The sequence below is a fragment of the Onychomys torridus genome, chromosome 11, assembly GCF_903995425.1.
Source record: "Onychomys torridus chromosome 11, mOncTor1.1, whole genome shotgun sequence".
Lineage (NCBI taxonomy): Eukaryota > Metazoa > Chordata > Mammalia > Rodentia > Cricetidae > Onychomys > Onychomys torridus.
The window spans coordinates 58683404-58709468 of NC_050453.1; the positions used below are offsets into that span (position 1 = coordinate 58683404).

At 46.6% G+C, this 26065-nt stretch overlaps 1 protein-coding gene across 5 annotated transcripts in view; it reads left to right on the forward strand.

Annotated features, from left to right (window-relative positions):
• The window catches only part of Ppp1r12b (protein phosphatase 1 regulatory subunit 12B), a 219607-nt gene extending 193855 nt beyond the window's left edge, over positions 1-25752 (forward strand). For 3 of the 5 annotated variants that reach the window (XM_036201907.1, XM_036201905.1, XM_036201909.1), the window contains 6 exons: positions 2851-2995; positions 3838-3942; positions 6702-6755; positions 8346-8396; positions 13812-13992; positions 19355-19410. In XM_036201907.1, the coding sequence (XP_036057800.1) occupies positions 2851-2995; positions 3838-3942; positions 6702-6755; positions 8346-8396; positions 13812-13946 (490 nt within the window). In that variant the 3' untranslated portion in view covers positions 13947-13992; positions 19355-19410. Of the gene's footprint in view, positions 1-2850; positions 2996-3837; positions 3943-6701; positions 6756-8345; positions 8397-13811; positions 13993-19354 lie in introns of all 5 variants that reach the window. The other 2 variants (XM_036201908.1, XM_036201910.1) reach the window with 1 other exon arrangement.
• The last annotated feature ends 313 nt before the right edge of the window (positions 25753-26065 follow it).

Consider the following 26065-nt stretch of genomic DNA (forward strand, 5'->3'; position numbering starts at 1 on the left):
GATCCTCTGTAATTTTTCACCTAGTATCTAAGGTACAAAACTGATCTTCCTAAAGAAGAAAATAAAAATCATAGCAACTTTGGAACTAAATGTTTGAATCTCTTCTTCTCCACTATTCCTGTGATGGAAAATTAAAAAGAGGTGGGATAGAGAACAGATGTAGTTCTAGAATGGCACAGGGCAATTTGATCTCAGAGTCTGTTTGTCTCTACCTTGTTAACATATGCTAAGATTTATATGTATTTTTCCTCCGTTTGCTCTCTCACCAAGTACCAGCCAAGAATAAATAATTTACTTGTAAAGTAGCATAAAATGACTTAGCTTTGCAAAGTAAAGAGTAGTATTTTGCTATAGCTCATCTTTAGAGAACTCAGTTATTCTACAGTGACTACATTAAAGGACACTTTCTCTACAGACTACAAATATAGCTTAAGCTTTTCATGATTAAAACATGGAAGTACTAGTTCAAGAGGAAAGACAGAGGGCCGGTGAGATGGCTCAGCTAGAAGAGGTGTTTGCCACCACACCTTACAACTGCATGGGATCCTGGGAAGAACCAACCCTGCCTCATAGCTGTCCTCTGACCTCCACACTCACACACACATACACCCATAAATAAATGAGGAGATGTATAAATATATAAAAATAATAAGCAAAGAGATTGCCAGAACAGTTCATAGCACCTTCAAAAATCATGTGTATAATGTGAATTTTCATCTCATGGGTGGATAGAGACTTATTGATTAAGAAAATGAACTATTTTAACTTGTTTGTTTTGAGAAAAAAATAGTACAAGACAATATTTTATCTATATATAGGAAATACCTTCCCAAACAGTACCCTAAAGATCATAAAGTGTCAAGTTTCATTACGTATAATTTTAACTCATTGCTATTAAAAATAACTGTAAATACCTGGGCATGGTGACTTACACTGCTAATCCCAGCACTTGGAAAGCTGAAGTGGGGGTTCAGGAGTTCAAGGTCAGCCTGGACTACATAGGAAGTTCTAGGCCAACTTGGGCAATATGAGGCCCTGTTTAAAAATAAAAAATAAAAAATAAAAAAAATAAGAGACTATTTTGATGCTTTTAAAATTTAAAAAATAAGTCAGTATAAACAGATAAAAAGTAAAGAGAGAAAAAAAGTTTTGTGAGATGTATTAGACATTTGTAAAAAGCCCTATGTATAAGAGCATTATCTCAGGGTATGACAAGAGAAAGGAGAAAGCTGCCTCCCTTAATTATAAGCAGAGTGTGACTAGCCATCCAGGAACAACAGCACTGGATAATCACACACCTCTCTCATGATTTAAATACTAAAGTAGGACCATACCATTTTCCCCATAGCAAGTTTGAAGCCATTCTGTGCCATATGAAGCCCTGTCTCAAACAGAAAACAACCACCACCAAAAAAGGTAATTGGCCAACTGTACCAAGACTTATAAATAAGACTGCACATTTTATTATTGTCAATAGATATATTAATAGCTAAAAATTTTGAGGCAATGTGTCTATCAGCCGAAATTTGATTAAATTACCAGATAACACGGAATGGATTATGTAGTCTTTATTTTTAAGGAGGAAGTACATTTTTACTTGCGTGGTAAAATGCCCAGAGAATCGTAAATATAGGGGTAGGAGTTAGACAGTGTAGGGCTTATCGGCTTTATGGAATATGTCTTTTAACATTTTTTATATGACATTCCAGAAGTATATGGAATCTACTGTTAATGGAAGTTATTTCTTGGTCAAGATTATGGGGTAGATACTTCGGTATTACCTAATGTATTGCTTTTGTAGTCGGAAAAATCATCAATACAAAGACCTCCATGAACAGGGAGTGGGAAGGGTGAGAAGAACACAGGTTCTGGCATCTCTAGAAGTGGCCCCAGCTCCCTTTGCAGCTACCACCTTACTCTGGCCACACAGCCTTGGCTGTTACCATCCTCTGCCTCACTTCAGCTCCTCCAGCTTTGCCAACAGCTTCTGCAGAAACCAGACAAGGTCACACTTGTTCAGGGTTGTGCTCTGGAAGGCTGGTTTGCACACAGCACTTGAGTGTGTGCTATACTTCATGAGCAAAGAGAAGCCCAGGAAAACAGAAGCTGGTGTGAAGGGTCAGAAGACACTAGGGCACTACACTGGTAACTAGCAAGAGACTTCCCCTGACACAGTTAGCAGTGCTGGAAATACAGCCAACAGCAACTCTAGACGCTCCCTTGCCAGAAGATGTAGGAAGCTTAGCTGCCGGGACAAGTCTTGATATGGAATACAGGAGAGAAAATGGACTGCTTGAGAATATTTGACTCCAGCAAACCTGTTGTGCACCCAAAACCCCAAGCGTCTTGCCATGGCCGCCGCTCCTCCTCTCTACCCGCTGGCTCACTCTCCAAGCCCATGTGTTTCTGATTCTTTGACAGTTCATTATAATTATTTTCCAAGAGCCCTTCAGACCCAAGAAACTTCGACTTTTAAAGGCACACTCTTTAGGGAATCTGTTCAACTCCAAATTAATTCAAAAGCTCTAAGATTTCAGGCAGCATATGGGTCCAAGCCACCAATTTTTCAAGTGAGCTCCACTCTTGGCAAATGATGGCCTCTCTCCCCAAGCTGCCAGCTTGCTCGTGTGCATACTCGCTCATGTAGTGCGACCATGAGACCTGGCATGCTGGCTAAGAGGTTCAAGGAAGGCAAGTTTCTGGCCAGAGCTCTCAAATACCTCCTAGATAGAAAAGGCACAGACTAGCCTTAGACTTTACACACACACACACACACACACACACACACACACACACACACACACTCTTTGTTTTCAAGACTAACCTTTCCCTTGAACATTTATCTTCTAGGTTGGAGTCTGGAGGCAGTAACCCAACCAGCAGCGACTCTTACAGTGACCGAGCCTCGGCAAGAGCCCGTCGGGAGGCCCGGGAGGCTCGCCTAGCCAGCCTGACTAGCCGGGTAGAAGAGGACAGCAACAGGGATTATAAAAAAGTAGGATCTCTTTCCAGACTTCCTGTTCTTGGCTTATGATATATAAACCTTAGCCTGTCCCCCAACAGAAAGAAGTGAGCAAAATTCTAAATCAGGAGTACAAAAGGCAATTAATTCTTTGCTTCCCCTCTCTACCACTAAAGACTATTTGTATATTGTTTTTATTGCAGTAAGTGTATGTATGCCTAGAATCAAATATTTAAAAGTATAAGGGAAAGTATGAAATTTACTATTTTAAGAAGAGTAAAAAATATAATGCTGTATGTCTGAGCCCGTGAGAATTATTTGGTTAGGCCTATTTTTAAGGAACGTGTACTTTAATAAGATGTTTTGAATATGAACCAAATACTTTTTGGTGTGAGCTTTTAAAAATTCATTACCATCCATCTCTGGCTTGGAGAGGAGGTCAGTCATTCCCATCCCATTTCTCTTGCTTCTTGCTCTTTGGACTTTGAAAACAATCCTTTTCAGGTGTTTGAGCTAACATTTGGTTAAGGAAATTTTTCTTTGTTGATGTTTTTGTTAAGCAGAATTTGACGAAAATCAACACACTTGCTCCAGAAACAATAATTCTGTTTTGTCTAGAAGTCATACTTTAAGCAGTGCAGAGACCATGTGGGAGGAGTGGGAGGCTGGTTTTTCTCTAGAGTTTAGCCTTACTGCCATTGGAGTGTCCCTGTCTCCCTGCTGTCCAGATCATGCTGTTAGGAAGCCCAAGAACAGGGACTTTCCTAAACCACCTTCCTCTCCATAAACCACCTTCCCCTTCTCTGCCGTGGAGCAGAAAGTGTGAGTTCTCCTGCTGGGAGCCCACTCAGTGGCCTGTTCTGTTCCCTTCACAGCTCTATGAGAGTGCCCTCACCGAAAACCAGAAACTGAAAACAAAACTTCAGGAGGCCCAGCTAGAGCTAGCCGACATCAAATCCAAGCTTGAGAAGATGGCTCAGGTAAGGGGGATGGGGGGCAGAGCCAAGCGGGGTGGTGGGGACAGCAGGGGCATTTACTAGGAGACAGACTAGGTATCCTGGGGGCAGGTTGGGAGGTAAACTCAATGTGGCACTTCCTCAGAGCCGATCAGATGGAAGTTTTGTAGAGTCTAATTTTAAGGTTTTAGGGTTCAGTGTCTAACTTAACTGAAAACTGATAGTTACGTTCCCTGAACAACTTACTGATGTTATGAACGCTAGTAATGAATATCCATATAACTCCTCACTACCAGTACAAGCCAGGCCAGTCCTGGGTCAGTGCTAGGTAGATCTTCCTGTCCTGTTCATGCTTCAGTTCCTCTGCTCCTCACCTGGAGTGAATAGACAGAACACTGTTCCCAAGTACGGAGACCCCAGACAGAGCCCCAAACCACTAAGTGCTTTGTTTACATTGGGAGTGTAGTGGCTCCAGCTTGGGTTCCGGGAGGACTCCACCCTGGATCGGAAGTGTCTCCCCCTTGCATCTGGCATTCCAGAACTAGTGGAGAATGAATGGGTAAGCTACTCCCTCTCACTGCCAGGCCAGACTTAATTACAAACCGCTTCGAAAGCTGCTGGGGTAGTAATCTCATTGCCCATGAAACACGCCCTGCAGCAGAAAGCTACAGCAGCCTGTCTTGGGTTATTGCAGAGTTAAAAGGAAGCCTATCAAGTTATTGCCCTCCCAGAATGCCTGGGGACTAAGGATTTCAAAAGCGGAACTGAGGTAAAAAGGGTTCTTTACAAGGATATAAAATGAAAACCAGAGGTGGCTATTTAATATGGTAATATGATATAATCCAAAAGCAAAAATGAAATTACAGGCTCGTGGTGTTGCAAGCACATGGTATGTAGTAGGGGAGGGAGTTGGGTACCATCTTAACATCTTATTGTAGCCCCTCTGACATGGGATACACAGGGAGCAGAGAGTGACCGGAACTAAACATGGCTCTTACTGGACTTTCTGAGACCTGCAGCTCACACATACTAGGTGTAAACAAGAAGAAAGGTCCACAACACAATTAGAACCTGCCATAAGTGGGGAGTGGACTAAGTAAGCTCACTCACTTCCCCTCTGCATACTGAGCCGGGCAGTATGACTTGGTTCTGAAGGGCTTCCAGATGGACAGCAGTTAGAACTGAGTGCAGCCCTTCAGCTGTCCCCAGAAGCTGCACCAACCACAGAACATACAGGGCCAGCCCCATGGAAAGCAGTGCAGCTCACTCCTCAGCTGGAGCTGCTGATGCTAGCCTGGTGAGCTCATGGAGACCTTGCTTTTCTACTGGCCTGTGAGGTGTCCACAGCAGCCCAACAAGCTGTGCAAAGTGACCCACACAGAACATCGGCATAGAGTCAGCCTTTCCCAGGCACTGGGGCAGCACTGCCTGCCGCTAGCTGCTTTGCTGTGGATGCCAGGGTAGATTCCGTTTTACCAAATGCAAGCTATCGGAAGCTCAGAAAGAAATGATGGCGTGACAGCCCAGGCTCTGTTTACCAAAAATGGAGATGTTTTGTGGAATGGGGGTGGGGGACTGTCAGCCTCATGCATTTGTTTGGAGACAGTTCCCACATGGACACATGCAGCATTTTACATAAAAGGTCGACTCAAAGTCAAGGGAGTTATAATTTAAAACTAAGCAAGCAAACAAAAAACTAGTTCTTTGTATTCTGAACTTTGCAAATCTCAAAATCTTCCCGCTTGTCAAGCTTAGGAAAGAGATGAAGGAAGATACAAACTCCAAGATCTACTAATACATTTTCCCCTGTCCTTTCTGCCTCAGCAGATGCAGTATAGAGGCAGACAGCCATGACCTTGAGAGCAGAAGGGAAAGTCTAGGATGAGAGCCAGAATTCCAAGTTTTACTGTTAGTTTTCGTTCTTCGGTAATTGAAGAGGAAAGAAAAGGAGAGGAGGGGAAGGAAACCTTCTGCAGGACCAGCCTAATGTCTCCAGTTATTGTAGACATCTGGGCATTGTGCTAGACAAGATCGAACAATCATTCCTTATTCATCAAATGTCTATTGAATGTGCAAAACTCCGCCAGTTCTATAATGCTAAGAGCAAAGGAAACCGACAGGTTCCTCTGTTCCTTGACTTAAGGCTGGACCTTAGCTGAAGTTACTCTTCTTCATTTAGTAACCAAATCTTTTCACTCCTCTGAAGGATTGAAATTGAAAATATCTATGATGATCTAAATATATATTTAAAGGCTTTATTCAAATAAAATCTTGTTAAGAGATTAAGGAGGAAACCAAACAGATAAAGGAAACAGCTCTGTTCAGACACCAGAAGCTGGCTAAGAAGACTGCCTTGTGTGAAGAGCACCGCACTAGAAAGGGAATGGATTCGGTGCTCGGAGAGAAGGACAGGGAAAGGGCTTGTTTACAGGCGTGCCACAGGGCGCAGGCACTAAACAGTTCAGGGATTTCCAGCCTTTCAAGAAGGCCGGGCGGGGTGATTCAGTAAGAAGGGAGTAGTATATGGAATCTGTAGTCTAAAGGAGAGGGAAGGCGAGTCGGGTGTGTGTCAGGGACTCTTCCTGCCTTCCATTCCCTGGTGGCCATCCTACATTCTGTTCACCTTAGCAACCTCTCAGTTTGTTTGCTGAGACCCTTGCTGAAGGAGAAGCCCAGAGCCCTGCTGTCTCTTGTCTGGATATCTGGTGGTGAACCAGAGCAAAACTGCTTCCTACTACACGTGAAACAGCCATGTAACAAATGTTTCCCTTCTGTTCAAACAGCAGAAACAGGAGAAGACCTCTGACCGGTCATCGGTGCTGGAGATGGAGAAACGGGTACGCACATCTCCTTGGCCGCCTGCTCAGCTTCTTTTGACCTCCTCTGACTTTGTTGTTGGTGCCAATGGAAAAAGTTCATCTTAAGAAGGCAGAGCTCTGCCACATTCCATTCCCAGCGTAACGATCATGCTGACAGTAATTTGATGACCAGTGCTTTTGGCCTTCTCATGTAGTTGGTTACTGTGAACACACCAGTTTTAGGGTGGGAGGGAGTCTTGGGAAGTCATCTCATGAATTCTTCTGTCTTCAGAACTGCATACATACACAGCTGTAAGATACTTGGTTATTTACATGTGTACACAGGTCTAAGGCTTTCTGCCCTTTCCATGACCTGGGACAGAATGGAAACTTTCAGCTGGTCATGGTGACACGAACCTGTAATCCCCACATTTGAGAGGCAGAAGCAGGACTGTCACAAATCAAGGCCAGTCTGCACTACATAGTGAGTTCCAGGCCATCCACGGCCACATAGCAAAACCCAGTGTCACAAGGAAAAGGTAACTAGTGAGGTGGCCCAGGAGGAAAAGTGCTTGCTGTATCCAAGCCTGGCAGTTTGGCTTCAATCCACAGGACCCACGGTGAAGGAGTTGTCAACTCTCTGACCTCCATACACATACTGTGCTACACACATGTGCATGCACACATGCACACATGCACACACCACAAATGCACACACAAATGCCTTGTGTGACGACCACCGCACTAGAAAGGAAATGGCCTCAGTGCTCGGAAGAACAGAAATGACAGGGAAAGAGCTTGTTTATAGGCGTGCCACAGGGCGCAAGCACTAAAATAAACAAGTAAACATTTTAAAAGGAAGTTTCTCATCAAGATCCCTTGCCGTTGATTTAGGTGTTATGACTGAAGACCTGAGAATCAGCCTTTGCCAGCCCTGGTCCCAGCTGTACTCAGATGTTTATCTGGGACTTGATATTCTTGGATTGGGAAAACTCAGTTAGATTTAGTGATGAGTGCTAATTCCAGTTTGACTCTAAGAATATAGTATGTTACCATCTTTCTTGTTGTCTGTTTAATTTGGAAAAGGCTATGTTTTATAGTTCATTCTCTTGGCCTGTACCTCCTTGGTCTCTCATCTGATTAAAGGCTCCTCATTGAGTTCAGGCTAATTTAAGAGTTATTAGCTGGGAAAGAACTGGAGGGGGAGGGGAGAAGCTGGCAGACAGCGATGTCCTCTTCCCCACTGACCATGTGTTCCCCATGATAAAAGAAGCCGTTCCCTGGGAACGTAGGTGCAGTGTTACTAAAGACAGTGGGTTTTTGTTTCCAGAGCAAGGGCCCTAGTTACTTGCAGTCATTTGAAAACTTTCATTTGCAAGGAGTAACTCAGGATGCTGGTCTGCTTGTCTGCTAGCGGGTTGCCACCCCTGTGTCTTCCAGCTTTCTGATAGAAGACTAGGTGATCGCTCCATCCCATAGCAGCAGGGCAGAGGGCACATAGAGAAAGGTTTGCCCTAATCTAGACAGACCCCGAGACCCGGAAGCTGCTGATGGTGCGGCACATGGGAGAGGCTTTGTGATTGCTTCCTGGCCCATTATCTCTTCAACAAGCTCATTGTTTCTAAACAGGAGAGGAGAGCATTGGAACGGAAGATGTCAGAAATGGAAGAAGAGATGAAGGTATGAAGAGATGATCTTTGTCTTGGTGTGTGTCTGTTCTCTAGTTTATGCCTACCTAAACTAGATGCTTGAGCCTAGGCTTGCCCATTCTAACTGTCAGTGCTACCTGAGCACCCTCAGAAGAGATGATGTGTTAGAGGAAATGAGCACGTCTTCTCAGCCATCTCTTAGGCTCTCTCAGCTCATGCTGCATCCCCTGTGGCCACCTCAGAGGCCTTCTAGGAGCAGTCGGTCGGTTTATGGGGAGACCAAGTTCAACTTCTAAGGTTTTCAAAGCAGTGACTTCTCCCTCGGGAGGCTGATCAAAGGGCTAGGACAGATTCTCCCTGCTCTGCAGAGACCCCACTAGGGAGCTCCATGAAACCTAGGCGTAGCCACGGGCCTTTCTCCCTCTATGCAGCTCCGGCAGGAGGAACACAAGCTGAGTCATGGTACAGCAGGATGAAGTGTATTTGCATATTGATTTCCTGTCCTAGGCTGTTTCCTCTGCAGTGTTTCAGAGGTCTTGGCCTCCACCCACTATTGCAGACTCATGCTTCCATGTGCCCCATTGAGGACTCACTGCCTTCCTTTTCTGGAGGAAGACCCGCAATGACCATCACCTCTTTTAGCCCCTTGAATGGCCTGTTGCCAATCTTGTTGTCTGCCCATTCCTATAGGAGGGGAAGAAAGGGGGCTGGAAGGAATATGAGCCCACTTAAGGTAGCCCTATCTAAGATACTGGAGCAGCTCATCCCTGCAGTACATTGTGCGACATGGCCACAGTCCCTTAGTACTCGCTCAGCTTTTTTCCTTTCATCAAGGACCTTATTGTAGTGGATACATAATGCCAAGTCACATGTAAATTTCTATAGCTAAGAAGCAGAAACCCTGGGACAGCATCAGACAAATTTCCAAATGTCCTCAGTGTGAGTAAGCATCTCTGGTATGCAGATTGTTACTTTTTAATAGACAGTTGTTTTAATGGCTTAAAAAGACGTTGTTTATGTATACCCCACCACCACACACAAAGTTTTCAGGGCCTAATCAGGTCAAAGGCTTTACCAGATCCTGTATCCACAACCCTGTTACCCCTTAGAGTCGGGGAGTGGAGGGAAAACATCGAGTCCTGCCCTCATTTCCTAGTCCCAGCCCATGGCTGAGACTGGTAATAGTCATGTAGAGGTTGAAGCAATTACTACTTATCCCCAAACACTTCAAAGTTCCCGGGTTGACTCAAAAGTAGTGGGAAGAAGAAATAGTATTCAGTTCTATTGAGGAGAGGGAACACTACCCTCACAGACGCCATTGAATGTCTCCATCTTCCAGATCTTCCAAACCCACCAAACTGTGTGAATGCTGCCAAACAGTTCTTCGTGAATGAACACATACAGTTCTGTGTGCATGAGGGCTTCCCATCTGAACCCCTAGCTCTACCATCTGTTCTCTGCTGTTAGGCAGCTGTCAGTAATGCTTAGTAAGAAATGGCCTGAGCATAGGTGCCTAGAGAGAGAACTCAGTGGTTAAGAGCACTTGCTGCTCTTGCAGAGAACCCGGATTTGGTTCCCAGCACCTACGTGGTGTTTTACAGTCATCTGCAATTCCAGTTCCAGGGGATCTGATGCCCTCTTCCGACCTCTGTGGGTACCAGACACATACACTGTGTGTATACATATATGCAGGCAGAATACTCATACCCATAAATTAATACTTAAGTAAATATTTTTAATTAAAGCCTATGTCTGGGTATAGTGGCATATACCTGTAATCCCAGCACTTGGGAAGCACAGGCAGTCTCTGTGAGTTCAAGGCCAGCTTGATCTCCATAAAGACCCTGTCTTGGGGGAAAAAATAAACAAAAGGCCTAAGAATGTAGCTTAGATAAAGTACTTACTTAGCATGCAATTAGCCCTGGGTTTGATCCTCAGGACCCCATAAACCAGGCATGGTGGTGTATGCCTGTAACCCCAGCATTCAGGAGATAAAAGCGAGAGGATGGGAGTTCACAGTCATCTTTGGCTACATAGCAAGTTCTAGGCCAGCATAGGGTACATGAGACACTGTCTCAAAGAAAGGGAGGGGAAAGAGAAATGCAGGGACTGGAAAGAAAGGACCTAAATGCTGGTCTGAAGCATATATATCAGGCCAATGTCCACACTTCCCATGAGTACCCAGAATCCCGTAGACAAGCCATGCACCCTTTGTACCACACAGGACCCCACAGACTCAAAAGGGGTGCTTTGGGTTTTTATTTCTGTTCCATTCTGAACTGGAAGAACAGAAGTTCTTCTGTGTTCTTAGTTTCTCTGAATCCTTTGGGCTGACACAGGTTTGCATGCTTCTTTCTGTGTTCTTATCCTATCAAGCTGTGGTTTTCAAAACTAGGCCATGAGTTCATTTCTTCAATATTTCAATAGAGATAGCAACACATGAAAATATTTATTCTTGCTAGTCAGAAGTCACTTGCCAACAAGTTTAAAGATAAATTGTTTAAGAAGCTGGAGAGATGGCTCAGAGGTTAAGAGCACTGGCTGCTCTTCCAGAAGACCTGTGTTCAGTTCCCAGCACCCACCTGGCAACTATCTATAACTCCAATTCCAGAGGTTCCAGTGTCCTCTTCTGGCCACCTCTGGTACTACACATATGTGATGCAAAGACATACATGCAGGCAAAACACCCATACACATAAAGGGGGAAAATTTTAATTATCAAGTGGAGCCAGATCATAACTGATCCTCAAACCAGTAGTAAGCTGTTTTGAGACTTTGTTAAAAATCCACCTTATCACTCAGGCCCCATTATTTACTACTGCTACTTAAAATCCATATGGAGAAGAAATGCCTGCAGACTGCTGCCCCGAACATAACTTGCTCAGTCTTAGCATAGTATTACAGATTGCAAATTGTCTAGCTCCCTCTAAAGGACTGTGGGGGAAGAGCATCAGAACCTTCCAGTCATACCAGTGGTAGGCTTCTGTCTGTAACTTCTCCAGATTCACAAATATATTATGAAATTGGTGTATCTGCTCTAAAGAAATTGGAGAAAATGGTGGTTTATCTCTCAAGGTCTTCATTTAGGCTATCATTTATGCAGAGCAACTTTTCTAAGGACTGGTGACTAAGATATTTGTACATAAGATAGTCAGTGAATGGTACGTTTGTCAAGTGTGGGAAACCTTAGCAGATATGGGGTCTAGTGAGCCTTGGGACCAGCTGCTCTGCGTTTGCGCACATTCCCATTATTGCAGAAGCTCAGGCTTTCCAGGAGCCTCAGTATATGTGGGGGTGACTTCCAGTAACTGCTTGAAGGCTCAGCAGGCACTCAAGTCAGAAAGTGACACCAACAGAACCCAGAGGTCAAGTGAAATGGGAGGTGTGAGATGGGTTCTCCTGTGTGGGTTGGGAGGTGGGCCCGGTCTCTGCCTGGAAAGGTAAGTGTGAATTCTCCCCAGGAGAAACTCCACTCCCTGGGCTTGGAATAGAATTCTATGACCGATCTGACAGGTGTGCATGTCTGTGAGCTGAGCTGGCTCCGCACTTGTCTTGGGATGGCCATATCCAATCGGACTACTTTCTGCTTCTGCTTCCTTGCTAGACCTAACCCGGTCCCTTCCCAAGCCCTTGCATGAGGAGGGCCCAGCAGCCATTCCCCTGGAAGTTGCTTCTGGGATCCTACTTTGCTTACTCTGAAGTACTACTAGCCAACTTGCCCATGCTCTGCCCTTCTCTTCTTCACCTTCTTACCATGCTTGGTTTTGTGACTCTTCCTACAGAACATCCCACCAGACTGTTTTCCACCTCTCTCCGTCAGACTGATAGCTTCCAGATTCTTCCACCTAGAGCTGCCTGTGTTCAAATGGTAGACTAAGTCACTTTCCTAGTTCATTGCTGTAATGTCCCTGGGAGGCAAAGACCACTTCATATGATGACAGTTAGTGTATTGAAAGCTTTATCAGATGTCAACACAATGAAGGACATAAGGCAGGGGTTTTCTGTAGTTCTTAAGTTTGGTCCCTGCTCATGTCTTTAAGTGACTCCATGTGCTGTTATGATCTCTCTCACCTGTCCCCTCCATGGTCAGGATGCTGGCAGTCAGCAGAGGATGGCCTAGTTACTCTGCTGTGGCTGCATGGAACTGCTTAGCAGCCTCCCTTTTCGGGGACAGCCATTCTTCATCTTTGGACAGAGCTGTTCAGCTGTTTGTCTCTGTTTGTTTTTCCTATTCACTGTTTCCTCTCATGCTGCTTTCATTTTCTTGCTGGTTCACTCCCAAACCATTGCCCACTAATCTTCCATTCCTGTCCTTTCTCACTGTGTACTGGAGAGACTTCCCTGAACCTGGCACCTCTCTTTCAGTCCTCACTATAACCCAAACCCGGTTTGCATAATGTAATCATTTCCTTTTCCAGAAGAGCTGACCGTCAGTTTCAAGGTCAGTGCATGCCTTGGAAGGCATGCAGCAAAATTGGCAGGCCTGTGCTGCAATCACTTTATTGAAGTCTTCAAGGCACTTGTGAAATATCAGGTATTGGGAAGACTGTCAATACCTGTTATCCTGTTCATTTGTAACACTGATGCACAGGTGGGACTAGACTACCACAGTGATCCAGCCAGTTCCATCGTCACCTGGCATTTATGACTTCCCTGCTTTTGTGTATTTATCATTTCCAGGGTTCATGTCTGTTTGAACATATTTAAGCCTTGACATGAACTAGGACAGAGAGCACACAGTTAGCTGTGAACTTAGTGATACATATAATCATGTATAGCAGGTACAAGCCACCTGGCAGTTGCAGGACCCTGAATAAGCTCTGTGTGCCTTTGAGAACTGGGAAGGTTAATTAAGCTTCCTTCAAAACATGTTACAGGTCCACCCAAAGAGCTGGCAGGTGTCATATCAGCTTTCTAAATAATACATGTTTTATGCAGAAAGTGCTTAAGGAAAGTGCCCCTCTTGTATTTTTTTCATTAAGTAATCAATTAAGAGGAGAACAGGAAGAAAACAAATAGGGATGGGACAAGTGTGAGGACAGATAAAGGACGAGAGAAAGGGTGACGCTTGGATTTAGGAATCCTCAGCTCCAGTCCCCGCGACAGTGAAAGAGTCCCCAAGGCTGCAGCTCTGCGTGTGAATTTGTCAGAAGGCCCCAGGCCATATGGTGTGGCCTCTCTCCAGCAGTCCACATGTGGTTTCTGATGCTTGTCTAGCCAATCGCAGCATGCCGAAGGCTCATCCAGGAACCCCAGACACAGCTCTTCGCTCCGCTGCATCCCCTTCCTCCCCCATACAGCTCGCTCTCCTCACGACTGCCTTTCCCATTTCCTTTCTTGCATGCAAACTAAAAACAAAAACAAAAAGTCACATAGTTTCTTTGTCCTGCTTTTTTCTCCTCTGCTCTGTCTTTCTTGTCTGTCTCCTCCATGTCTCACTCTGCAGAACCTTCACCAGCTAAAACAGATTCAAACCTTGAAGCAGATGAACGAGCAACTGCAGGCTGAGAACAGGGCCCTGACCCGAGTGGTGGCCAGACTCTCCAAGTCCATCGAGTCCTCGGACACCAAGGAGCTCTAGCTCTTGCCCTTCCTCTCCACCTCACTTCCCTCCTCCACTACTCCAGGCAGGTTCACTCTTCTTGTTGGTCCCAGAAGCCCAGTACCCACCCCTTCCATCAGAGCCTCCATGTCCAGGTATCTGTAAAACTGTTACCTGCAGAAGGAGCAGGACTCGGACCATATGATGGGACGTAAGAACCTCATTCAAGGGTGACAGTGGGGAGACTTGTCTGGGCAAGCAGAGTGTCATGTTAAAGTTGCCACATTGCCTTCTCTTCCTCTAGAGACTGAATATAGATTTGCTTCCTCAGCTGCACATAGAACACAGCTGTGTATATTTACCTGTGTTCATACATGTACACATATTTATTTCATTGATGGGGTCTTTGTCAAACTGAGAGAGAGCTTTCTCAGCTAACAGCAACCCAAATGCATCTGTACCAGTTAGGGCCTGGGATAACCAAGGGCAAGAATTCTCAAACCTGACTGCATGTTAGATCCAACTGGGAGCCATTACTATACACCATGTCTGGGCCCTTTCCAAATGCTCTGTTACTTGGATTGAGAGCTGGGCATTGGTATTTTTCTGAAGCTCCTCTGTCGGTGTGTATGTGATCATGGAAGAGAACCACAGCCCATTGAATACCAGATGGGACTTACCCCACAAGTGGCAGTGCTGCTGGTGGAAAGGACTGGGCCGAAAGGCCAGGCTTCCCTGACCCCACCTCTGCCGCTTGCAGAAACCTCCTCCTTCCCACCACTGGCACAGAGGTAGACAAGCATTCTTCGCCTCCTGTAAGTCTTTGCCTTCATCCTGCTCTTTCCAAAACATTTGTCTCATTCCCCTCCCTGCCCTTAGTATGTGGGCCTTCAGGCAGAGCATAGGCAATATAAATGAGCCTTCCTAATGGGTTTGGCTTTGCAAAGGAGATGGAAAGCAGTGGAGCAGAGCAGGATTTATTTTCAACTGAAAACCACCCCTCAAAAAAAAATGTGTTTGGCAAACTAGAACCTTCCTCTGGCTGTGGATCTGGAAGACAAGCTCACACACAGTTTGTTTCCCTATCCCAAGATAGTGTGACAGGGTCACCACTTCCCTGAGTCTTTGATTTTCAGCAACAGTCTAATTAGTCTTGACTGGAGCCTATCCTTTTTTCTGCCTATTTGCATTTGCCTTTAGGATCAGCAGCTGGCAACGAATATCCACTAGTACTGAAGCACCCAGATTACCATAAGGGCTGAGCTAATGTCCTGCTACAGATGTTGTCCCAGGCAGAAAGAGATGGAAAGGGGTGTGCTGCCCTGACAAGGCAGTGAGTGAGCAGCCAGCAGGAGGTCCAAACTGTTTCAGAGTTAGCTTCAGAAGTCCTGAAACGATGCTAACACATAGCTCTGTGGTGGAGCATGTGCTCAGTGTGCACCAGGACCCTTGGTTCAGTCCTAGCATGCATGCACACAGGTAGATACATACACTCTAGGAAATTTTGACTTAGGGAAAAGTAGAGACCCCCAAAGTCCCAGTTATTTCTGTTTTCCCAATTTGTTGCAAGACAATGTAGGATTTGGGGCAAAATTAGATCTCAACCTTTCAGTGATTAATAACTGTAATGCCTGGCTTTTATTAAAGCCTGTGCTGAGTGCTGTATGTTTTTCTGATTGGCTCCTCAGCACCATTGTGTACATTTTAAGAAGCAGGTTATAGAATCAGAAACAAACCCAAGTCCCTTGGGAAGTAAATGGTTGAACAAGAATTCAAACACTGTTAGATTCCAGAATCTGCACTCACACCACATGATATCAACCATCTGCATATTTTGCAGTCTTAACCTTTCATGAAGCAACTACAGCGTTGCATCAGAGAGTAACAGACAGAAATCTCCTTTTTCAGTTCTCTGACTTATTTAAAAGGCCAGTTTCAGCCAGGTGTGGTGGCACATGCCTTTAATCTGAGAACGGGGAGGGCAGGCAGGCATATCTCTGTAAGTTGTAGGCTAGTCTAGTCTACACAGTGAGTTCGAGGACAGCCAGAACTACAAAGAGACACCCCATCTCAAAAAAAATCAGTTTCCAAAAAACATTTACCTGCCAAAAGATTATGTCACTGTGATGTCATTGCCTGGACATAACCTACAGTCACAGAGGCAAACTGTGACCCATGAGCCATGCCAATAGTAGAGAGAGAGAAAGAAAGAAAGAAAGAAAGAAAGAAAGAAAAGAAAGAAACCAAAAGAGTTATATTTGACAAATAAAATTCCTATGGAATTCAGATTCAGTGTCCAGAAATGAAGAGTTACTGGGAACAAACCATACACTGGAGTGTCTGCATTTCAGTATCTGAGACCTGCTAGGTCTCAGGCATGGGAGGAAGTAGCACAGCAGGGACTGTGGGGCCTGTGACCTAGTCTAAAGGACTTGCTGTGTAGCCCTCGGCAGAAGGAGCCTGCCCACCGGCTCCTGCCAGTAGAAAAGGTGAGATGACTAAGCCAAGCTGGCAGCGTGCTCAGGAGACTGCCTCACCCTCACCCCTTCCGAATCATGCCCTGCAAGTCCTAACTGAGCACTAGTTCCAGCCGGCTCCATCTTCAGAGAAAGGGAAGACTCCTTGACACACCCTGACGCTTCAGGACCCCTGTCCCTGTCTTAACAGTGTCCTCGTCAAGGACCGTAGGAAGTCGTCTTGAGGAACACATGCACTTGGTTGTGTCTGAGTGTCAACATCAAACTGGAAGGCTAGGGGTTCAGAAGTGGGGAGGCTGAAGTCTAGAGAGTGGGTGAGCTCCCTAAAACCTCGCACTTGGACAGTTCTTTGGCATGCCGTCCTGTGTAACTTAGCTTAAGGTCAGACAGCACTGTTCACTCCCCTCATCTGAGCGTGGAGTCTGTCTCTCCCCTTCCTTGGTCTCTGCACACCACTGGTACTCTACATTCTCTGAAGATGTTAAATGTTGCAGCTGGGAACTTGTCTTGTCCATCTTTTTGCCCCCAAAGAATAGAGTTCTTAATGTGGAAAAAAAAAATCACCAACACTAACCAATTGTCCCCCCCCCCCCGCTTTTTTTTTTAAGCAGCTCAATTCTAACTTGGTGAACAGTGAACACAACTCATTGTCTTAGATGCAGCTTCTTCACACCTATTGGATCCTGCTAAGAAATAGGGTTTTCAGGGGCTGGAGAGATGGCTCAGTGGTTAAGAGCACTGGCTATTCATCCAGAGGATCCAAGTCCAATTCCTAGCACCCCTATGGCCTCACAGCCAACCTATGCAACTCCTGTTCCAGAAGATCCAGTGCACCCTTCTGGCCTCCATGGGCACTAGGCACAGATACACATGTGAGCAAAACACCTACCCGTACAAAAGAAAAAATTTTAAATTAAAAAGTCCCACTCAGGCAAACAAACCCCCAGCTGGAACAATAGAGAAGAGAGGAAAGGTGCCAGCCAGCAGAGCTCTGAGGACTCCATTCTGAGAGGCCTGGAAGAGGCTAGCCAGAGCTGCTCTGAGCTGGAGGGAAGACAGGGTCAAAGGCGAACTGTTCTCTAATTCCTCAGAACCCAGTTATTGCTGAAGCGCCCGCTCTTCTAGACTCCCGGGGAGCCTGAGTGGTAGGGATCCCCAGTGCTGCAAAGCCACTGCAGACACTGGTGCCTCCATGCCTCTTACCCTGTCAGCCTCTCAGGGGCCCTCTGTGAGGGAGCGGGAAGCTTACCATTCTTTTAGCTGCAAACATAGAAACACAGAGAAGTGGTTTGGCTAAAGCAGTGGTTCTCAACCTTCCTCATGCTGAGGTCACCCCCACCATAAAATTATTTCATTGCTACTTCAGAACTGTAAGTTTGCTACTGTTGTGAGTCATAATGTAAACATCTGATAGGCAGAGTATCTGATGTGACCCCATGAAGGGCTATTTGACACCCCTCCCAGAGGGGCTGGGACCCACAGGTTGAGAACCTCTTGACTAACACACTGGATCATTGAGAATGACCACTCCTGAAGTGCTTTCTGTGATACACCTCCTTGTGTTTTGTGTCCCATTCCCACCTGTAACGAAGAGATAGTCTTTGGACTTGGTCACACATGGGTATAATTTCATCACCAGCACTTAACTAGATAGCTGCCCTGGACTAGTGATGGCCTTCTGTCCCTCATTTATAGAGACAAGGACCGCTGCAGCACAGGCTCCTGAGGTGCCAGTAGGACCTTCTAATCCATGCATTGTGGATGTTGTTTTCCCTTTGTTCTCTGACATGGGCTTTGGGAGCATGTGCGCACACATACACACACACTTGCACACAATTGTATAATGTAACCTGCATCTTCCTCATGAGGTTGGGGAAACAAAGATCATATTTCTTCAGGTGCATTATAGATTCTCTAGTTTAATAGCAATGGCAAGAGCTTGAACTACATGGGCCCGTGATTCCTCAGCCCAGGCCACACTTTTCTGGAGGCCTCGCTTACTGTCTGGATCCTGAAGGCTGAAATGACTGAACAGTGAAAGAAAGGATATCTGCATGACATTGAGGACACAGATTCCAGGAGCCTTCATTGTGAAAATGTATTTACCTTCTAACCCCAATCTCCCAGCAAGGCCCACACAGGAACTGCTGTAGCTCATTAAGATTTCTCAGATATACCGAACATCTGTCAAAGTGCCCGATCACATAATAAAGACTTGGGTGTCCAAGCTGGAACTCGCTCTTCCTGTATTCCTTGAGTTGAGCAACAATATGTGGTGTGTTCTAAGTGGAAGAACTGACAGATGGAATCTTCATTCCATCCCTTTTTCCATAAGCCTCTGTTTGCCAGAATTATTCCAGCACCATCCACCAAAGCCCTGGGAAAGCCCCCTGGGTCTTGGCCGTATCTGTAAGTTCCCTGGATGTTAATGTTGAAAATAGGTGTGTGTATAGTATGACCAGTGGGAATTTGGACGGATTCTAAGCTACCAAAGGCACCAGGATGACCTTGGTCATCTTGGCATGTGGCAGAGAGACCAAGTTCTGTTCCTCAGCTTGCATTTGGTTTTTTATGGGGTGTGAAGCAGAGCCGTCCATCTTAAAGGTCACTGTCTCTCTGACTCCTTCCTTGCTGAACTCCTGGCCCATGTCCTCACCAGCACACTTTGGCAGTCTCCCCAGTCTCTCTAGGCTACAGGTGAGTTCAAGGGCAGCAACAGTTGCAGATAGAATTACAGGCTGTATGGAATGTGAAGCTGGCCTAGAGCCGAGGAGCTCTGTTTTCCCTAAATACTTACATTTCCAGCCCAGTAAATAGGAAGATCGAGGGGGTTTATCTTACCTAAGCAAAAGGATAGTAACAACTTATCACACAGCCGGCTCAGGAGGCCCTGCTCACCTGCTGGGCTCAGCCTGGGAAGGTAGGGCCATTGTGCCAGGCTCTAACCCAACCTCCCCTCTGTCGCCACAGGTGTTAACAGAACTGAAATCCGACAACCAGAGGCTGAAAGATGAAAATGGTGCCCTCATCAGAGTCATCAGCAAACTGTCCAAATAGAAGAGGTCAGATCTGGGAGGAGGGGACAGCATCTGCTGCCACCTTCGTTTCCAGCTCTGGCCTTGTGGCCAGAAGAAGCGAATGTTTGGGAAGAAGGGCACCTCCTTCTGGTCCTCGGCGTCGTTGTCGGTCACCTCCTCTGCACTCTGCACTGTACATTTCTCTGCACTCTCAGTGTCCCATTGTCCCAAGTCTCTGACAGTTTTAACTGAAGCATGATTGTGACCATTTCAAGCAGTCAGAGAAAGCTTTCGGGGGTACACCAAGCTCAGCTGTGGACCCCCAACTTTCTGCTGCTTTGTCCACATTGGTTTCAGTACAAAATGTGAGGCTTTGACCCAGAGCCTTTACACTGACCCGCTGTCCTTTGATATAGGTGAGTCTTGTGGTGGCCACTCCAGGATCCTATCTGGGATGCCAAGAGAGAGGGCAGAGTGTGGAATTACTCTCTGGACTGCCTCTGGAGCTGTTGCGTAGAATCCAAGGTGATTGTGACTCTGATATTCACCTCTCAGGGACTGACTTGTTTTAACTTTTCTATCAATAACCTAGAATTGCCCTGACTAGTCTTAACCCCATTTCTCCCTTTCTACGAGGCTTAGATGGCCCTGGACTCTCTTGCTCCTTTTCTTTCTGTCTTTTTATGATTTCTCCACCCAGCCTGGTGGCATAAAGCTGAAACAGAGCTCCTGACCTCAGCTGTTTTGGGCCATTGTAAAAACTCATCACTGTTGCCTTGGTACCATGACCCCTGTCCCTGCAAAGCTAGAGGATGGCTGAAGGGTCAGCCCGTTGTTCACATCTCCCACCTGTCTGCTCACAAAGTGATTTTCTGACTCTTCAAGTCAGACATAGTAGTATACACCTAAAATCCCAGCACTCAGGAAGCTGAGGCAGGAGGATCAGAATGTGAGGCCAGCTACATAGCCAGACCGTCTCAAGAAGAAGGAAGTGTGGGTTCTGAAGACTTGAGTTGGCCTGGCTTCCTGGGGCTTTGTTTTCTTGTCCACTTGTGCACACGCTCCTCATGAGGAATGAGTTGTTCAAGGAGACCTGGAGGAGAGTGAGGAGGAAACCAGACTAGGATGGAAGCCAGCTAGAGAGCATGTGAGGACACTCAGAACACTGGGCGTAGGCTGTGAAGTGGTGGTAGTTCACATTCGGGGGGAGAGAGAGACAGTGTCCTTCTTAGAAGCCAACAGGAGAAATGACTGCTGGGGGAGAGACGGAAGAGGCTGGTGTGCGTCCAGCCCATGAGACTCTTTAAGAGTAGCAAGGCTCATACATCTGGCCCAGCTGCCTCATGTTTCAGGGACCCCTCCCTGCTACCATAGCTTTGGCCTGTGGTCAGCCTTTGGTAGCTGTGCATTTATCACTTGAAGGGTGGGCCCTCTAATAACCAGAGCTATTACTAATAGAAGCTGAGGTCTACTGCTCCCTGCCTGCCCAGCATATTAAATATGGATGCGTGGTGGTCTCTCCTTCTCTAGTCCTTCAGTCCTCCTCAGATGTCATGATCCTGAAGCGTGTCATATCTTGACTACCATCCCCTAGAGTCTAGGCACAAGCAGCCCTTTAGATTATCGTGTCTCAGTCTTTAGAGTATCCCATGATTCCAGCACATAGTCAAAGAACTAGTTCTCATCAATGACCCAGTGTTGATAGAGAAAGTGCTTGATTTCTGTAGGCATTTTGTCCTTTGGATCACATTTAAGGACAGGTCCTTTAAAACCTCATTATCTTGGGGTTGCCAGTGATGCGGACCATTCTAACACTACCTCTGTTATTTTCTTTTGTGAGGACAGCACTGTCCTTTTCTGTGGCCCTTGCAAACTTCATGTGCTCTTAAACAGAAGTTGTAATCCAGGGTCCCAGTTACAGAATAGGAACATGCTCACTCTGGCACATTTTGAGCACATACAAGATTCTCTTTTCCATTTCAACCCACTCTATTACGGAGCACTCAGCCCAGGTCTTAGAGAGGACTGAGCCACAGTGAGAAAGAAGGGCCTGTCTTCTGTATAGGAAGCATTCTCTTCTTGCTGGGAAATGTCAACAAAGTGTTAGCCAACTGATGGTCCTGGAGTGGCTAGGATACTGGGAAGAGGATTGCTGCCTCGTCCTTAGGAAAGAAAATGGGACGTTAGGAAAACATGGTGAGCTTTTTCCATTCGTAGACCAGGGAAAGGTGTTGCAGAGTTCTGTGCCTGTGGGCCTTTTGAAATGTCGGGACAGGTTCTCAGAACTCACAAACTGGCATTAATGCCTGCTGCTGTACGTGGCCTTCCATGTTAAGATGCCACCTCTTGCCAGGAAGGCTTCCTTGTGACAAGTTATTTATAAGCTTTTCAGTCTCAGGAGTACTGGACTCTGTAGCCAAGAACTTACCATAGTACAAATAATCGCAGGTAACTCCAGGCACTTCCTTTTAGGCCACTAATTTTATTAGTGTATTTGTTCTCTTCACAATGCTATTGACTGAAAGCCCCCATGAAAGGCATAGGCCCTCTGATGGCCCGCTAGACTCTCGGTGCTGACCCCTTTTCCTCTGTTGCTTGGCCAGTGACACACTGGAGGTCTCCCAGGTGGCCACCAGCCTCACTTGCTGGCATTTGTGAGTAGTCTCACAGCTGGCACATAGCAACCCGCTGTCACAAACCAGTCTTCATGGGGAGTTCAGATAGGGACAAGAATGTTCTTACTACACATCACACTCTTATGTTCTCATTCATTTGACGGCTTCGGAGTAATGACTGGGCCAGGCCAGAGATTCTGGGGCCCCTGAGCCTTCCGGACAGCACCTGGAAGTGCTGGCTCCCAGTTCCCCTCACTCCCTACCCTCACCCCACCCCCCCACCGCACCCCACCCCACACCCACCCCTGCCGTCTCAAGGGGAAGAGAGAAGCACATTTAAGGTGTTGTCTCCAAAGACTATAAAGAACAGATCAATCCTGGGCCCACTCAGTCCACTGAGTTCTCAGCTGGGCTGTTCTCATTTCCTAGACCCTCCTGGCTCTGTCCAACAGTGGGGGTGGGACATGGTCTCACCCCACTTTCCCTGCTTCTGTCCCAGTCCTCAGCCCTTTAGATGCAAGCCTTGTTGGATGAGGTGGCTTCTGCTGAGGAAGTGCAGGAGTGGAGTCTATGGGCCTACACAAGAGTATATAAACCAGAGATGAAGGAGGAACCCTCCAAGTCAGGCCCTTGGCAGCCATTCCTAGCAGAGACAACTGTCTCCACCCAGTCTTCAGTACTGACAGTGCTGGTACTTGTTAGGAGGTGAGGCCTTGGTGAGCAGAAGCCTGGGGAAGAGAGGTCTGTAGAAAACATCTGTCAGCTGCTTCCAGACTGTCCTCTCTCAGGATGGGGAGAGGGGGGCCTCTAGTTCCATGCCTTTTCAGAAGTGGGCCCTGTCCAGATCCAGGCCTCATTATAGGTACATCTCGGTTGCCATTCTATTCTGAAGGCAGGTGCAAACCCTCAAACAATATAGTTCCCTTGACCCAGGAAGTGAGGCAGATTTGAGGGCATTATAAGGTGCACACAGTTAAGCTACAGGGAGTCCAGGGTCATCTTATTTAGCTGTAACCCTTGGGCAAGGTGATCTTTTAGGGTCCCATTGAGCTTAAAATTGTGATTTACTCATTTCTAGAAAAATGAGAACATTTTTGACGCTTAGATTTCTGCTTCTTTTCAAATTTTCAAGATCAGTCTTGTTTTATTCCCAAATTTAAGCTGTTTAAGTTCAGGATGTCAAGCTGACCCCTCCTCGTTGGAAAAAGAATTTAACATTGAGAGCAATTGAATAGTGTTGTGATTGCTTTTCCTCCTGTTGGTTAGGTAAAAATGTTACCAACCTGAAGAGGTGGAGCTTGGAGCTGGTAGGGGATGGATAGAGCACTGTGTCACTAGGAAACCAGCTGCTGCTTGTAGGCTTGCTGGGCCACCTCTCCCAGATGTGACCAGCACTGCTTCTCAGTACCCAAGCAGCAGACATAACTGCAATTGTGCTTGGCACCAGCTAGTTCCTAGTCTTGAACTCTGCCTTGAGCAGCAAGAGTGTTCTGTAGTGAAGACCACAGCTGTTACTTTGGCTGAGCTCAGCCTCCGAACGCTAAGCTCTCAGAAGTGGGACGCTCTGGTGCTGTTCAAGAGATACTATGCTGTTTTTGTAGCTGTTTACAGATGCCACAAACTACATGGCATCGAATGGTGCCCTGCCCTGGCCAGACTCCTACAGTCAGGACTGGATGTGAGGAAGGGGCCAAACCCCGGAAGTGGGTGCCTGCATGCTACAGGGGTAAAGGCAGAGGGCAGGGTCTTTGAATGTGGAACAGGGTGGAGATTGTAAGCACTGGGAGAAAGGAAGGCAGATTTCTGCACCTGGAAGTGTGTTCTGTCTCATGAGTTCATCCCTCAGCTCTAGCTGAGGCTAAGTGGAGATTTTAATCAGCCTTCCTAATGAGTATTGACACTGCTCAGAGCAGTTGACTCTGTCAGGGACAACTATTGATTGCTTGTGTTCTGATTAGATTGGAAAAATAGATCAACTTCATTATAGCCCAGAAGCTGCCACTGTCTCAGCTATAAAGGAATGAAGTGATCTCTACGGGCTGAGGAAAAACAACTGGACTCCTAATAAACCAGAGGGCAGCTGAGAGGTGTGTCCAGGGCTCCTTGAGAGCTGCGGTTAAGGGCCACAATTGTCCTGAGGTGTGTCCTGCAACCCAGTACCTAGATGCCCACTGGCTAGCCAGATGGTGGAGGAAGGAACTTGTAAAGCCCATGGCACTGATGTGTTCTGGCCTTACCTCAGAAGACTTGGCAATGTGAGGGTCTCTTCCAGTCTGGGAACACACACCCACTTGCCAGGCTGGAGCCTTCAAAAAGAGGTCTGGCATTTTCTTGATTAGAAATGAGAACTCAGAAAGCAATTTTAGCCAAGTGTACTCTGTGTATTTTCCTCTTCCTACACCACTTCCCAAAGGACTTCTCTCTCCCGGCTTGGGAATCTGCCAGAATGACATTTTGTTATTTCTCCTCTAAATTTTCCCCTACGGCTTCCAATAAAAATGTACTTGGGTGGCCCTTGAGGTGTCATCAAGATGCTAGTGCAGGTCCTTCCAAGTAAGGACCCTTCCCCTCCTGCCTTCCTCTCCGCCACACTCCTTAGGCCTTGCTTCTACACTTGGACTCTGTGGTGCTTAAGGGAAGAGGTTTCCCATTAATCAGCCAAGAGGCCTGAAGGATTTTCAAACGCCAACAGCATGCCCCCCCCCCCGCCGCCCCCAGCCAGCCCCTATTCCACTTTCAAAGCCCCTCAGAGACAAGGTTTGTTTTATGGGTCTGGATGATTCCCCTGTCGCAGGGCTGTGTCTGAGACACTCTTTCCGTCTGGAGAATGTGATTAGTCCCCACGTGTGAGGTAGAAGTGTCTCCTCAGCACAGGCTGGACTAGTTTGTTTGTGTGGCGACAGCCGCTCCGCCAGATGGGAGAGAAGATCCAGAAAAGGCTGGACCTGGAGAGTCCTAAGAGCCTGAGGCCTCTGGCATGTTCTTGGACCCAGAGCCTGGGATCAGAGTAGCATCCTGAACAAGGCACACTCAGGGCCAGCACCAAGTGCATGTGTCTGTGCTGTTTTCAACCCTGCTCTCCTGGAACCTCCAGTAGATTCCAAGTTATCCTAGGATGGCAGTGCAAAGTGACTGGGTACAGGAGAAAGAATTCCCAGAATGCACCCATCCAACACGCCCACCTTACCAGTCATCATCCCTTGAGCCCTGGGCAGGTCAGGCCTCCTCCTGGCCTGACCTTGGCACAGCTGTGATTTCCCTGAAGAGGGAGTGCTGTGCCGCAGCCTCTCCCTCCTCTTGCAGGGACATGTGGCCCACTGGGATGGAGGCCGTGGTTCAGAGCCCGGCTTGGGCTTCAGTTTTCCTTACCCTGATCTTGATCACCACTTGAGCGCTAGCATTTTGTATTTCCTCTCTCCGCCCTTCCCCCATGCTTCACGCACCCAATGGAACTTTTTTCCAGCTGAGTTGTGTGGATTAACTTCATCAACTGTAAATACACCTGGAGGAGGCTCCTGAGGGAGGGGAAGCCAGACTGGCTTTGTGAACTGAATGTATTTTTATGCAACTTTGAGTGGCCTTTCAACCCTGAGATGGATGGATTTGCTTTACTGGTTGTTATTATATGGTATTAAGTATTCTGTGTTTGAAAGTTTGGGAATAATATTCACATCTATGATGCCTGTAAACACAACAGTATTTATAAATGAGCAAATAAAACTGTGTTTTAACTTTGTGCCATGAGACTGATAGACCTTCCCATTCACCAGGTGGCCCCAATAGTTCCCACTGACTTAGAAGTGTCTCTTCGAATGGGCAGCCACAAGTTTGTAAGTCACACGTGCCCTGCCCCAGGAAGGTCTCTGGGAGCATACACAGATTTTCTGGGTTGACTGGCCAAGGAAAAGCCTCAGGTTTCAGAAAAATCTTGAGAAGAAATCAGGGTTTCCAGTGTCTAAGGGGTACCTGTCTCTTTGAAGGTGAAAAGCAGGGGTGTATGGCCCACCTGATAGACCCTAACATCCACACTACCTGGGGAAGCTGGGTCC